Raw genomic sequence first — 16062 nt, 5'->3', positions numbered from 1 at the left:
CTCTCCTCCGAATTCAGGATTGCTGCCCGTGTGAAATCTTATCTTGACTCTTGGGACGGCAGAGACCTAAGGGCGGAGGCACACAGACCTCTAGTGAGCAGGCAGCATCACCTGCAGTTAATGTTGCAGGAGGCTAGGACCACTGCCTGCGTCTCCTCCAGCGCACACCTCTCCCTATCCCCTTTGCACAATTGTTACAGGTGTATCGTCGAAAGTCTGGAAGATACAGAAGACATCACTCAGGGACACTACTGTTAACACTTCGTGCGTGCTCTTCAACCTCAATTTTTTTTCCCTTTAATGTGGAGTTATCTTTTTGCATTTTTTTAAACTCCATTTTCCATCATTTCAACCATTTTATGTGCTTCCTTCCAAGGTAACAAGATGCAGTTTCTTGGAGGAAATCGGAGGAAACTGAGGTTGGCAGATGACCAGAGGAATGCTTGCTACCCACATAGCCTTCAGTTTTACTTGCAGCCGCCTTCTGGAAACATATCTTTGATAGAATTTGAAAACTTGGCTATCGATAGAGTTAAATGTGAGTGATTTGAATTAGAATTTATGTATACTTGAGAACCTCACTTATACTTTGTGGAAATGAATTAGAGTAATTTATTTCCTTCAACAAATATTTACTGAGGGTTTTCTGTTGAGATTTTGCCATTCATTCATTTATTCCTTGTACAGTGCCTGTTTATTGAGTGCCACTTTATTCTAGGTGGTAGGGATTTTGAGCTGAATAATGTAATTCTCACTTTCGTTGAAGCTGTATTCTAGTACATGGAGACAGATGTCCAAAATAATAATTGTAGTTTAGTATTTTAAGTGCTCTAGTAGAGGTAACTAATAGGGCTACTGAAACATAGAGATGGGAGTGATTGTCCTAGTCTGATTAAGTAAAACTTCTTAAGAGAAGTTGAAATGTGATCTGGACCTTGAAGGGTGAGTAGCAATTTCTCAACAGAGAAGAAGTGAAGGGTTTTTGCAAGCTGGGATAATGGCCTGTACAAAGGCTTGGAGGCATGAGAGAGAGTGTCATATTGGAGGGAACAGTGACAAGTTCAGGGTAGATGGAGAAGTATGGGTAAGCAAGGGCATTTTTGTGCCAAGATATGGTGTAATACTGGGGTGTAAGAAGGTTGTAGCAGTTTTACTGGGGACCTACTTCTGTGTGTTGGTGGAAGAAAGAAATAAGTTAGGTGTAAACTGAAACAAATAACGGCACTATCTGTAGAGTTTATGTTCCACGATATCCTGGTGGGAAGATCAGAAGTAGAGGTGAGATACTGTTAATCATTCTTAGAGGAGCAGGGTGAGAACTGCTAATACAGAGTATCTGTATTGCCTGTTTGTTGAATGAAGGTGAAGGCAAGGGAGAATGGGTTCTGGGAAGCTTAGCAGTTTCATATGGCTCATTGAGATTAAGGTGATGATTGAAAAGCATCCCTTGGGTTTGGCACTTAGGAGGTGAGATGGTAAGGCAGTGACAGGAAGGGAGAGATTGAAGGGATACTAGGAGGTGTAATTGACAGGGTTTCGTGACTCTTAGCTATGAGGAGTGGTGGAACAGGTGGGGGTGGCTGGAGTTCCAGTGTGGATGATCTGGTGGATAGAAATTCTGCGGATGGAGGTGGGGTGGCAGGAAGAGGAGTGGGATTGAGGGGCAGAGAATGAGTTTGGTTCGGGACACCATAATATGGAGGTACCTGGGGGACATGAGTTTATGTTCAGGATTCATTTTAGAAGTTTTTCGTTCTTGAATTAAAGAATGTCTCTTTTCATACCGATGGCAGAATAATTCATCTGAGGAAGGGTTGACAGAGGCTTCAGGAACCTTTGGACAGTGTGTATGTAGCATCTAGTCATGGTGGCTTGTTTGCTTCTTCACTGCTGTCTTCTCCTCTGTTTCATCAGGAAGGGAAGAACTGTCTTCTGATGAGTCTGTGCTGAGTCAGGGAAGCCGACTGCCTCACAGACGGCTCCACACGAGGGCTGTACATGCAGACACACTTCTGCATCCCTCTGAGGGGATCCTTCTGCACCACTGAGCAGTGGTGCTCAGTCCATCAGTGATCTGCTTCCCATCCCTCTCTCCCTTCTGGTTGAGAATCCCTAGTGTGAGATTATGCTGTGGGATGTGGGTATTTTCTGTACATGGTGGAGATTATCCTCTGATAAACATATATAACTTATATAATGTACTTGCAGAAAATAAAGCTTAAATATTGTCGTCTTTTATAAGCAAGTAATTATGGGATTGGTAGCCATAGATTTTATTTGTCTTGGATTTAGTTTTATAAAATTATCTTGCATTTATATGTTTATTCATTTCTTCTGTTTTTAAAATTTTTTCTAGTGCTAAAAGCAGTCGAGAATCTTGGTGTGAGCTACGTGAAAGGAAGTGAGCAGTACCAGAGTAAGCTAGAGGCCGAGCTTCGGAAGCTTAAGTTTTCCTACAGAGTAAGTAAAAGAGGGAAAAAGATGTTTCTTTGGTTTGTGTATATTCATGTACTGGATATCAGTTGTGGGAAAGGTCTTGTGTTAGGCATAGGGCTTTAAAAAAGACTCTTCTGAAGGAACCTACAGTCCACTATGGGTGATTGACATGCAGTCAGACTACAGTGCTGCAGGGTTTCTTGACCTGGGGACTGTGGACATTTGGGGTCTGATGATTCCTTGGTGCATTTAGGGAGCTCGCTGGCATCTCTGGCTTCCACCCAGTCCATGTCTCCAGACATTGCCAGATGTGCTTTGTCCATTACAGGGTGACGAACTCCAAGAGCACAGAGAATTAGCTCAGGTTGGGGAGGTTTGGGAGGGCTTCCCAGATGAGGTGGTGCTGGAACCGAATCTTGATGGATGTGATACAGTTTTTATTTTGGGAAGATGACTGCCAACAGCAGATGGACAGGGTCATCCTTGGTGGGGAAAACTAGTTAGGAACTTGGAGATGACGAGAGTGAATTGAATGGAGGTAAGAGGACTGATTGGAGAAAGAGTGAGAGGGTAGAATCAGAAGATCTTAGTGACTGCAGAGAGAAGGGAGAGAAGAGTTCTGAATGACACCTGGGTTTCTGGTGAGACAGCTGGCTGGATGGTGATGATATACAGGAGGGGAGGCAAGTCTTTTTAGAGGGAAGACGCTGAGTTTAGTTCTCGACATGACTTTGAGGTGCTTGTGGAGCTGTCTGAGGCCAGCAGGGTGTGCACACGGATCTGGACTTGGGGACCTCTGGGGTGGGGGTGCACATTCAGGAGGAAGGTTGGCATCATCAGGAGTAGGTGAGGCAGCCAGGGAAACATTTGAGTGAGAAGAGAAGAGGATGGAGGCCAGGATGTGAGGAATACAACATTCAGGTGGAGTGGAATGGGGGGAGTCTGCGAGGGCAGTTGAGGAGGAGCTGCCTTGGGGTGGAGATCAGCCACTCTGGCAGCCAGGGAAGCTGGGGTCTCAGTACTGATGATCATGATACCCAGGTGATGATACAACAGCACACATTCATATTGTTCTTAACCATGTCCCAGAGTCTGTTCTAAGTGCATCACGTATATTAACTCATGTAATCCAGACAGCAGTCTTAGGAGGGTGGGTTCTGTCATCATCCCTCTTTATAGACAAGGAAACTGGTATTGATAGGCTAGTAACTTGCCCAAGCTCATAAGATGGAAAACAGTGCAGCCAAGATCTGAATCTAGACCTCTTGTCTTCATGGTGGAACAATTTCAGACACTTAGAACCAATAAGATGAGTTGTATAGAATCATCGGATTTATCAGCGGGGTAGAACCTTGTAGGCAGAGGCAGAAGCTGGAACAGTGGTGGTGTTTGGAGGAGAGAGGTGAGAGGTTGGTATGGAATACATCCTCTTCTAACGTGTAGCTGAAAAGACACGGGGGAAGTAGGTCTGAGTGTAGAAAAAATTGAGGGAAAAAGAGAAGATACACACACATACAACAGTGGTTACTTGAACACGTTTGTAAGCTGAGCAGAAAGATCTAGAAGAGAAAAAAGAGGAGGGAGCTTGAAGATACTTTGAGAGAGCATTTGATAAGTCAGGGTCCTTAGGAGGCAAGAGCATATGGGCCATGCGGTTTCAGTGTAGGGATTAGCTTTATGTAGGAGGAAGGAGAGAGATTTGTCCACAGAGAGGGAAGGGAAGGCAGTACAGCATGTGGCGGCAGGAGCTTGGGGCTGAAGGGGGGGCCTTTATCTTCTGTAAAGTAAGTGAGGTCATGTGATGAGAGAGAAGAAGGTGGTGTGGCGGGGAGCACTGGCCACCTAGTGAAGATGGAAACAGCTTTCTTAAGACGTGAGGAAAGAGATGGTTACAGGCCAGATCCCAGCTCTGCTGCTTACAAGCTTTGTGACCTGGACAAAATTATATAACTTCTTTCTGCCTCAGTTTCCTCATCTTTAAAATAAGGATATAGTGATGCCCACCTCATAGGGGTTTTCAAAGGATTATATGGGCTAATGGATTAAAAATGCTTATAACAGTGCCTGGTACCTTGCAAATGCTCAGGATGTGTTTGCTCTGACTGTGTTGAGCTTGAATAAAGATGCCTTGGTGTTGGTAAAGGTCCAGTCGAGGTTAGAGGCTGTGAATTTTTAATGTTCCAAATTCCTATAGTTGTATATATCTTTCCCAGAGGTTCTCAGCATTTTGGGAACAGGACTGCAGAGTGTATCTTTGGATTTATTTAGAATCTAGGTTTTGCCAAATGGTTGAAATGAAAGCAGTTGAGGGTTGATGTGAGAAGTAGTAGAAGAGGTGAGTGCCTGGGTGTAGGCTGGATGAGAAGGAAAGTTAAGAGGAAGAAAATAGTGGGGTCCAAACCCAGGAGGTACTGTTGTTCAGTTCTGTTTCATCTGATTGCTAACCTAAGTAAAATGGTACTCACCCTGGGGAGTATATTATGAAATCTGTGTTGTTGAAACTCCTGCTTTACCATTGGCTTATGCTGACTCAGTATTTCTTTACACCTTTTACTATTCCGATGCATTTATTTTTTTCATGTGCCATTGTTTTTAAGGAAAACTTGGAAGATGAATATGAACCCCGAAGAAGAGATCACATTTCTCACTTTATTTTACGCCTTGCTTACTGCCAGTCGTGAGTATACCTTTGTCCTCCATGGTCAAGTCTGACACCTTGGGTTGTAAACTGGTCCAGGAGGGCTGACAGGCATTGTACTGATTGTAGGAAATCCCAGAATAATGTCAGAAACCAGTGGCTCATGGGCGGAACACTGTTGCAGAGAATTGTTTGAAACAAGTTGTTTACTAAAAAATAAAAAAAAAATTTTTTTTTTTTGCAGATTTTGCCTGTTAAAACACTTTTTACTTTATGGGAGAGACTCTTCATTTAGGATTTAAAATTAGAGGGGATTTCATTAGGAAGGACTTTTGATATTTTTTTTCCCCAGAAAAAAAGTGGTAGTATTTATAAGAAATAATGAATCAAACACATACTTGAATCTGCACAGGGCTTTAGATGTTGACATTTATGGGCTGGTGCACATTAGATTAAGATCTTTCCTTTGGTAGTTGGTTTCTTATAAGTCAATAGCGCCACCCAGAGGGAGAAGGAGTTAGTTGCTTTTTTTAAACTTTTCTTTTCCTGTATTAATTTTGGTTAAATTACATACTTATTATTATGTTTCTTTTCTGTTTCTTTTTGGTAATAGGATTATCAAATGGGAATCTTGAATTGGTGACTATCCCAAGATAATAACTGAGAAATTATTCACCAGCTTTAGTCCCAGAGTTTTTCTTTTGTAAGAAAGCACATGCAGTTTATGCAATTTATGCAGTAAATGAATTGCTGACAATGTGAAAGTCATTTGGGGAAAGAAAATTAAATCATATTTTACATGAAGTAGCATAATTATTTTACAACAACAGTAATGTCCATCTGTCTTATAAATTAATGTATGTTGATTTAAAAAATTGAGATATCCTAGTGCATATTAAATTTTGTGAAATTATAAACTATAAAACTGTAAGCAGAGTTTACTTTGCATAGTTTGATCATAATCCATTCAGAGATAAAGTTACCTTTAAAAACTTTTGATGTTTATTTGGCATTGACTGAAGGGATACCCCATTTTCTGATGTAAATGGCTATTTTGCAGTTACATTAAAAGAAGTGCACTGTTTTATGTTATTTGATAATAATGCAGCTAGGCTCGAAGTATTCTGTATTTAATTCTTTTAATTTTATGTTCATAACACCTTTCTCCCCCATATTCTACTCATCCCAGGGAGATTGTGGCATGTGATATGTGTTCACACTCTTATCATAATAGAGGACTTGATGCTTTTAACTTCAGTCTTTCGGCATCTTGCTCATGTTTGAATATTGTTTCATAGAAATTTCTTGGATTTAATAATCAGTGGACTTTGAAAATAGTCAGTGGACTTTTCACTTTTAATTTTCTTGTCTCCATTTTAGTGAAGAGCTTAGGCGCTGGTTCATTCAACAAGAAATGGATCTCCTTCGATTTCGATTCAGTATTTTACCCAAGGACAAAATTCAGAGTTTCTTAAAGGATAGCCATTTGCAGTTTGAGGCTGTAAGTATATTTTTAAAGTCATTCCCGATTGTTATCACCGTTCATCCCTCCCTTAAGTGTTGGTGTTAATGTGTGGAGTTTGTTCTCTTTACATTTTCTTCCTAAGTACCCACCTGAAACAATAACTATTGGCTTTGCACAACAGTGAACCTCTCCCTTCCATAACTAGAAGAAAAGAGGCTCCTTAGTACCAGAGCTGCACATTTATTCAGTTGCTGTATTAAATATGTGATTTATGAAAGCACAAAAAGGTTTAATTTATAAAAGTTTATCTTTAGCCAGAATCTTCCAGACCAAAAATTTAAAGCTAATAATGTTCTAAAGAAAACAGAGAAGTGGTAGTAGTTATTTCCAACAATGAGGTTTGGGGGATAATACTTTATTTTAGAAGTCAGTTGTCGGTAAAATATCTGAATAGTTTTAAGGTATAATTTTGTAGACAAATCTGAATGAGTTACATGTAGTAATTAAACAAAATAGAAGAAATGTTGGGCGCGTATTTAGCAGGGATAATTATTGTGGGTGGAAATAGAATTTATGTCTTTTAGGTGAGTGTGCTGCAGTGGGAAGGGAGAAAAATTCTGTTTGGAAAACTTAGAGCAGTCAGATGGCGGTAGGATGGTTTGGGACTCTATTTGGGTGTTAGAATGGGTGTCTTGAGGCCAAATAAAGTAAAAAAAAGTAGAAGTTGGAGTAGGTGAAGGACATTGTCCTGCTGAGAAGTAGATGTGCCCACTGCAGCAAGAACCAGGGTGGGTTATTTCGTTGGGGGAAGGAGATTGTGTGAAGGGAAGTAAATAAACCTTTGGTGGACATTTAGTGTCTGTCATATGCCAGCAAGGCACCTTCCACAGTTTGTATCACGTTTCTGAGTAATGTCTACCTGGGCAGAGAAAAGCGTTGGTCTCAGAGCCGTCTCACCCAAACCTCCTGTGTTTTCCACTTTGCTTAGAATGCTGATCCTTAGTGAAGTCCGTTATTGCTAATATCAGTTACAGTCCATTTGTCCTCTCATATTAAAAATAATTAATTTTTTTCACTGTTGTTGAAATTATGGTTTTATTAGGTCGAGAAGAAGTGTTTGTGAGAAGATTTATTCTTTACTCTAGATTGTCTCAATAGATCAGGTAAATTTTTTTAAGAAAAAACCATAGTTTCTTTCTTTTTTAAAAAACTTTTTTATTGAAGTATAACATATACAGAAAAGTGCACAAATCATAACTGTCCAGCTCTGTGAAGTATCACAAAGGTTAAGAAAGAGAACATTGCTGTCACCCTGTGCTGCCTTGTGCCTCCTCCCATTTACTAACCCCATCTCCCTCCTGATAACCACTATCCTGACTTTTAATATGATAAGTAATTCTGCCTGTCTTTGAACTTTATGTAAATAGTATTACATGGTATGTTTTTTTCCCCCAGCTTTATTGAGATATAATGGACATACAAATGTTGTGTCACTTTAAGGTGCACAGTGTGATGATACACGTATATGTTGTGAAATGTTTACCACAATAAGGTTAGTTAACACGTCCTTCACCTCAACATCATTACCATTTTGTTGTGGTGGTGAGAACCTTTAGAATCAACTCTCATAGCCGCTGTATGTGAGATCCCTAGAGCTTATTCCTCTTATAACTGGACGTTTGTGCCCTGTGACCAGCATCTCCTTGTCTGCTCTGCCGCCCAGCCCCTGGCAACCACTGTTCTACTCTGTGAGTTGGACTTTTTTAGATTCCACATATAAGTGAGATCACAAGTATAATCTTTTATGATCGCCTTATTGAGATAGAATTTACATACCTTGACCTTCACTCTTTTAAAACATACAATTTGTTGGTTTTTAGTATAGTCATAGAGTTGTGCAACCATCACTTAGATTTTAGAACATTTTTGTTACCCTGAAAAAGAAACCTGTGCCCAGTAGTCGTCCCTCTCGATTTCTCACTCTGTCATCCCTTGGCAACAGCTAATCTGCTTTCTGTCTCTGTGAATTTGCCTATTTTGGACATTTCATATAAGTGGACATTTCATATAACTTGCGATCTTTTGTTACTGGCTTCTTTCACTTAGCATAATATTTTCAAGCTTCATCTATGTTGTATATGTGGCATGTATCAGTACTTCATTTTATATTCATTTCTCTATTCAATAGTTGATGGACATTGGGTTATTTCTACATTTTAGCTATTATGAATAATGCTGCAGTGAATATTTGCATATACATTTTTGTGTGGATATCTTTTTATTTGTTTCAGATATATATAATACCTGGGAGTGGGATTGCTAGGTTATAGGGTAATTCTGTATTTAAACTTTCGAGGAACTGCTAAACTGTTTTCCAGAGTGCCTGTACCATTGTACGTCTCACTAGTATGTGAGGGTTCTAGTTGTTTCACATTCTCCAGCAATTGTTGCTGTCTTTTTTTTTTTTTAATACAGTCATCCTGGTGGGTGTGAAGTGATACTTCAATGTGGTTTTGATTTTCATTTCCCTAGTGACTGAAGGCATTGAATATCTTTTCATGTGCTATTTGATTATTTGTATATTTTCTTTGGAGAAATATGTATTCATATCCTTTGTCTATTTTTTATCTGAGTTATCTTTTTATTGTTGAGTGTTACATATTCTTTCCATATTCTGGATACAAGTCCACTATAAGATATGTGATTTACAGATTTTTTTTCTCCCATTCTGAGGATTGTCATTTCATTTTCTTGGTAAGATCATTTTTTAGAAAACATTTTATTTATTTACTTATTTATATTTTTGGCTGTGTTGGGTCTTCGCTGCTGCGCACAGGCTCTCCCTAGTTGCGGCGAGTGGGGGCTATTCTTTGTTGCAGCGCGCAGGCTTCTCATTGTGGAGCTCGGGCTCTAGGCACGAGGGCTTCAGTAGTTGTGGCGTGCAGGCTTCAGTAACTGTGGCTTGCAGGCTCTAGAGTGCAGGTTCAATAGTTGTGGCTCACAGCTTAGTTGCCCTGTGGCGTGTGGGATCTTCCTGGACCAGGACTCTAACCCATGTCCCCTGCATTGGCAGGTGGATTCTTAAGCACTGCGCCACCAGGGAAGTCCCTGTTTTTATCTTTTGTTACTTGTGTTTTTGTTGTCGGATCTAAAAGGGATTTGCCTAATGGAAGGTCGTGAAGATTTACTCCTATGGTTTTTCTCTAAGAGTTTTATAGTTTTGGTCCTTACATTTAGCTCTGTTTAGGTCTATTTATATTTTGAGTTAATTTCTGTGGATGGTGTGAAGTAGGGGCCCAACTTCATTCTTTTGCATGTGGATATCGAGTTGTCCCAGCATCATTTGTTGAAATGGCTATTCTTTTCTCTTTGAATTGTTTTTTCACTCTTGTCAAAAGTCATTTGACCATAAATGGACTCAATTTTGTTAGTTAGAGCTGTGTGTCTCTCCTGTGTTGGTACTGTGTGCTCTTGAATATTGACTCCTGTAGTTTTGTAATAAGATTTGAAATAGAGAAGTGTGAATCTTCTCACTCTGTTCTTCTTTTTCAAGATTATTTTGGCTCTTCTGGGTTCCTTGCATTTTATGAGTTTTAAGATCAACTTGTCAGTTTCTACCAATAAACCAGCTGAGGTTCAGGTTTAGGATTATGAAGACTATGTGGATCAATTTGGGGAGTATTGCTATCTTAATATTAAGTCTTCAGCTCCATGAACATGGAAATTTTTTCTGTTTCTTCAGATCTTTAATTTTTTTCAACAAAATGATGTACTTTTGTTAAATTTATACCTAAGTATTTTATTCTTTAATGTCATTGTAAGTGGAGTTGTTTTCTTTATTTCATTTTTAAAATGTTCATTGCTAGTGTATAGAAATCCAGTTGATTTTTGTATATATCTGGTATCCTGCACCCTTACAAAATCATTTATTCTAATAGTTTCTAGTGGATTCCTTAGGAGATTATGTCTCTTATAAAGAAATAATCCTTACTTTTCAATCTGGAAGCTTTTTATTTATTTTTGCCTATTTTCCCAGGCTAGGATCTCCAGTACAGTGTTGGATAGAAGTGGCAATAGTGGACATGCTTGTCTTGTTCCTGATTTTAGGGGGAAAGCATTCAGTCTTTTACCAAGACATATGATGTTAGCTGTGGGGTTTTGTAGATGCCCTTTACCAGATTGAGGAAATCTCTTTCTAATTTTAGTTGAGCATTTTCATCATGAAAGGGTGTTGGATTTTGTGCTTTTTCTGCACCTTTTGAAAAGATCATAGAGCTTTATCCCTTATTTTATTAATATGGTGTGTTACATTAATTGAGTTTTGGTTGTTAAACCAACCTTGTTGGGATATTCCTGGGATAAATCCCCCTTGGCTGTATTGTATGATCCTTTTAATATGTTGCTGCATTTGATTTGCTAGTCTTTTGTGGAGGATTGTGTTTATTGATAAGGGATATTAGTCTGTAGTTTTCCTATGATGTCTTTGTCTGGTTTTGGTATCAGGGTAACATGGGTCTCATATAGTGAATTGAGAAGTGTCTCTTCCTCTTCTATTTTTGGGAAGAAGTTGTGAAAGATTGGTGTTAATTTTTTAAAAACATTTGCTAGAATTTACCAGTGATCTGTCTAGGTATAGGCTTCTCTTTGTGGGGTGTTTTAAAATTGCTAATTCATTCTCTACTTGTTGTAGATCTGTTCAAACTTTCTAATTCTTTAGACAGTTGTGGTAATTCCTGTTTTCTAGAAATTTGTCCATTTCATCTGTTATCTAATTGACACATACAGTTGTTCATAGTGTTCCCTTATAATCCTTTTCATTTCTAAAGATTGGTTATGATATCCTCTCTTTCATTCTTGATTTTACCCATTTAAATCTATTTTTCTTTTGATCATTTAAGTACACATTTGTCAGTTTTGTTGATGTTTTCAAATAACTTTGGTTTTGTTTTTTTCTCCATTTTTCTATTCCTTTAATTACTCTTTATTATTATCAATTAAAAATTTTTATTATTTCCTTCCTTCTGCTTGCTTAGGGTTTAGTTTGCTCTTCCCATCTAGTTTCTTAAGGTGGAAGTTTAAGTTACTGATTCAAGGTGTTCCTTTTTTTCTTTTTAATTGTAATATAGTTTACATACAATATTAGGTTAGTTTCAGGAGTCCTACATAATGATTTGGCATTTGCATATATTACGAAATGATCACCACAATGTCTAGTAACCATCTGTGCCCATAGAAAGTTACTACAACATTATTGACTATATTCCTTAATCACATCCCCATGAGTTACTTGTTATCTCTTAATTCCCTTTACCTGTTTCACCCACCTCCTGCCCCCTGCCTTTTGGCAAACAGATGTTTGTTCTCTGTATCTATGAGTCTGTTTTCATTTTATTTTCTTTGTTAGTTTTGTTGTTTTAGATTGCACATGTAAATAAGATCACACCATATTTGTTTTTCTCTGTTTGACTTACTTCACTTAGCATAATACCCTCTAGATCCATCTGTGTTGTTGCAAATGGCAGTGGCTGAGTAATATTCCATTGTGTATATATATACATACACACCATATCTTCTTCATTCATTCCTCTCTCAATGGATACTTAGGTTGCTTCCATATCTAGATTAAGGTAAATAATGCTGCAGTAAACATTGGAATGCATGTATCTTTTCAAATTAGTGTTTTTGCTTTCTTCAGGTGACTACCCAGAAGTTAAATTGCTGGATGATGGAAGTTCTATTTTTAATTTATTGAGGAATCTCCATACTGTTTTCCATAGTGGCTGCACCAATTTATAATCCCATCAAGAGTGCACAAGGACTCCCTTTTCTGCACATCCTCACCAACACTTGTTACTTGTCTTTTTAATGGTAGCCATTTTGACAAGTATGAGGTGATATCTCTTGTGGTTTTGATATGCATTTCCCTGATGAGTAGTGATGTTGAGCATCTTTTCATGTGCCCATTGGCCATCCGTATGTCTTCTTTGGAAGCATGTCTTTTCAGCTTGTCTTTTCATTTTTTAATCTGGTTGTTTGTTTGTCTTTGTGATGTTGAATTGTGTGAATTCTTTGTATATTTTGGATATTAACTTTATCAGCTATATTGTTAAAATATCTTCTCCCATTCAGTAAGTTACCTTTTTGTTTTCTTGGTAGTTTCCTTTGGTGTGCAAAAGCTTTTAAGTTTGATGTCACATTTGTTTATTTTTGCTTTTGTTTCCCTTGCTTGAGGAGACATATTCTAAAAACTATTGCTAAGACCAACGTCAAAAAATGTACTGCCTATGTTTTCTTCCTGGAGTTTTATGGTTTCAGGTCTTACATTTAAGTCTTATTCCATTTTGAGTTTATTTTTGTGCATGGTGTGAGAAAGAAGTCCAGTTTGATTCTTTTGCATGTACCTGTCCAGTTTTCTCAGCACCACTTATTGAAGAGGCTGTCTTTTCTGCATTGTATATTTTTGAAACCTTTGTTTTAGATTAATTGACCACATAAGTGTGGGTTTATTTCTGGATGCTCTATTCTGTCCCATTGATCTATGTATCTGCTTTTGTGCCAGTACCATACTGTTTTGATTACTGTAGCTTTGTAATATAGCTTGAAATCAGGGAGCACAATACCTCCAGTTTTACTTTTTTAAGATTGCTTTGGCTCTTTGGGATCTCTCGTGTTTCAATACAAACTTTAGAATTACTTGTTTTAGTGCTGTGAAAAATGCCATTGGTATTTTGATAGAGATTGCTTTGACTCTGTAAATTGCCTTAGGTAGTATGGTCATTTTAATATTATATTAATATTAAGAATTAAATATTAATTCTTCCAGTCTATCAGCATGCTTTATCATTCCACTTGTTTGTGTCATCTTTAGTTTCTTTTATCAGTGTCTTATAGTTTTCTGAGTACAGGTCTTTTACCTTCTTGGTTAGATTTACTCTCTTAGGTATTTTATTCTTATGGATGCAATTGTAAGTGAGATAGTTTTCTTAATTTCTGATAGTTCATTGTTAGTGTATAGAAATGCAATAGATTTCTGTATATTCATCTTGTATTCCACAACTTTACTGGGTTCATTTATTAGTTCTAACAGTTTTTCAGTGGCATCTTTAGGATTTTCTGTATATGTATCATGTCATCTGTCAACAGTGACAGTTTTACTTCTTCCTTTACAATTTGAATTCCTTTTATTTCTTTTTTTTGTCTGATTGCTGTGACTAGGACTTCCAATACTATGTACAATGAAAGTGGTGAGAGTGGACGCTCTTGTCTTGTTCTGATCTTAAAGGAAATGCTTTCAGCTTTTCACTGTTGAAGATGATGTTGGCTGTAGGTTTGTCATATCGGGCCTTTATTATGTTGAGGTATATTCCTTCTATACCATCTTTGTTGAGCGTTTTTTATCATAAATCATTGTTGAATTTTGTCAAAAGCTTTTTCAGCATCTACTGAGATGATCATATGATTTTTATTCTTTGTTAGTTGCACATCACATTAATTGATTTGCAGATACTGAAGCATCCTTGCATGTCTGGGGTAAATCCCATTTGATCATAATGTATGCTCCTTTCACTGTATTGTTGAATTTGTTTTGCTAATATTTTGTTGAGGATATTTGTATCTGTGTTCATTACTGATTTTTTTTTTTTATTTGTGGTGTCTTTGTCTTGTTTTGCTATCATGGTAATGCTGGCCTCATTGAATGAGTTGAGAAATACTCCTTCTTCTTCAGTTATTTGGAGTAGTTTGAGAAGGATAGGTTTTAGGTCTTCTGTAAATCTTTGGTAGAGTTTACCTGTGTTGCCATCAGGTCCTGGACATTTGTTTGCTGGGAGATTTTTGATTACTGATTCAATTTATTTATTTATTTATTTTTTTTGTGGCACGCGGGCCTCTCATAGTTGTGGCCTGTCCTGTTGTGGAGTACAGCTTCCAGACGCGCAGGCTCAGCGGCCATGGCTCACGGGCCCAGACGCTCCGCGGCATGTGGGATCTTCCCGGACCGGGGCACGAACCCGTGTCCCCTGCATCGGCAGGCGGACTCTCAACCACTGCGCCACCCGGGAAGCCCCACTGATTCAATTTTAATACTGATAATTGGTCTGTTCACATTTTCTATTTTTTCCTGATTCAGTCTTGGGAGATTGTGCATTTCTAGGAATTTATCCATTTTTTTCTATGTTGTCCATTTTATTGGTGTATAATTGTTTGTAGTAATCACTTATGATCCTTTGTATTTCTGTGACGTTGTAACTTTTCCTCTTTCGTTTAATATTTTATTGATTTGGGTCCTCTCTTTCTATCTTGAGTCTGGCTAGAGGTTTGTCAATTTTGTTTATATTTTCAAAGAATAGGTTCTTAGTTTCATTGATCTTTTCTAATTTTTTAGTTAGTCTCTATTTCATTTATTTTTGCTCCGATTTTTATTATTTCTTTCTTTCTACTAATTGAGTTTTGTTTGTTTTTCTTTTTCTACTTTCTTTAGGTGTAAGGTTAAATTGTTTTGAGATTTTTCTTGGTTTTTGAGGTAGATTTATATCACTATAAACTTCCATCTTAGAGCTGCTTTTGCTGTATCCCATAGATTTTGGATTGTTGTGTTTCCCTTTCACTTGTCTCCATGTTATTTGACTTTCTCTTTGATTTCTTCAGGGACCCATTGGTTGTTTAGTGGCATGTTGTTTAAGCTCTATGTATTTGGGGTTTTTGGTACTTTTTTTCTTACACTTGATTTCTAGTCTCATAGTATTGTGGTTGGAAAAGATGCTTGATATGAGTTCAGTCTTCTTAAATTTTTTGGAACTATTTCGCTGCCTAGCATGTGATCTGTCCTAGGGAATGTTTTATGTGCACTTGAAAAGAATGTATTCTGCTGCTTTTGGATGGATTGCTCTCTATATATCTGTTAAGTTCATCTGTTCTTATGTGTCATTGAACACCAGTGTTTCCTTAATGAGTTTCTGTCTGGATGATCTGTCCCTTAATGTAAGTGAGTGTTAAAGTCCCCTACTATTATTTTGTTATTGTCTCTTTATGTTTATTAATACTTGCATTTTTGTATTTAGGTGCTCCCATGTGGGGTGTATATGTATTTACAGTTGTTATATCTTCTTACTGGATTGATCCCTTGATCATTATGTAATGTTCTTCTTTGTCTCTTGTTACAGACTTTGTTTTAAAGTCTATTTTGTCTGATATAAGTATTGCTACCCTAGCTTTCTTTTTGTTTCCATTTGAACTGTGTCTCACTTTCTGTAGTTTGGCCCTCCCACCTCCCACTCAGGTTTGTGAAATTTCATGATGATGTCTGAATTGTTTTTCATTCTTGGATGGGAACTTCATAGGCCCTTTAATCTGAATACTTGGGTTCTTCTGTTTAGAACATTTGTTTTTGTTATGGATTTGATCATTTCTTTGCTTTTGTTTTTCATTGCTCTTTCTTTATAATTTCTTGTTTGTTAGAATTTGGACCTCCTGAATTTCTTGTCTTATTTTCCTTTTTGTTTTAACATCCAGTTAATCTTTTTAT

The 16062-nt window shown here is 37.7% G+C and overlaps 1 protein-coding gene across 1 annotated transcript in view; it reads left to right on the top strand.

Annotated features, from left to right (window-relative positions):
* The first annotated feature begins 382 nt into the window (after positions 1 to 382).
* Positions 383 to 16062, top strand: part of PRIM2 (DNA primase subunit 2) — a 308700-nt gene continuing 293020 nt past the window's right edge. Inside the window, exons 1-4 of the mRNA XM_065885111.1 lie at positions 383 to 538; positions 2357 to 2460; positions 5034 to 5113; positions 6455 to 6575. Coding sequence (XP_065741183.1) covers positions 385 to 538; positions 2357 to 2460; positions 5034 to 5113; positions 6455 to 6575 — 459 coding nt within the window. The 5' untranslated portion in view covers positions 383 to 384. The remainder of the gene's footprint in view (positions 539 to 2356; positions 2461 to 5033; positions 5114 to 6454; positions 6576 to 16062) is intronic.

The sequence above is a fragment of the Phocoena phocoena genome, chromosome 10 (genome assembly GCF_963924675.1).
Source record: "Phocoena phocoena chromosome 10, mPhoPho1.1, whole genome shotgun sequence".
NCBI classification, from domain to species: Eukaryota; Metazoa; Chordata; class Mammalia; order Artiodactyla; family Phocoenidae; genus Phocoena; species Phocoena phocoena.
The sequence above is the reverse complement of the archived record's forward strand: the minus strand, read 5'-3'. Positions and strand labels throughout refer to the sequence as shown.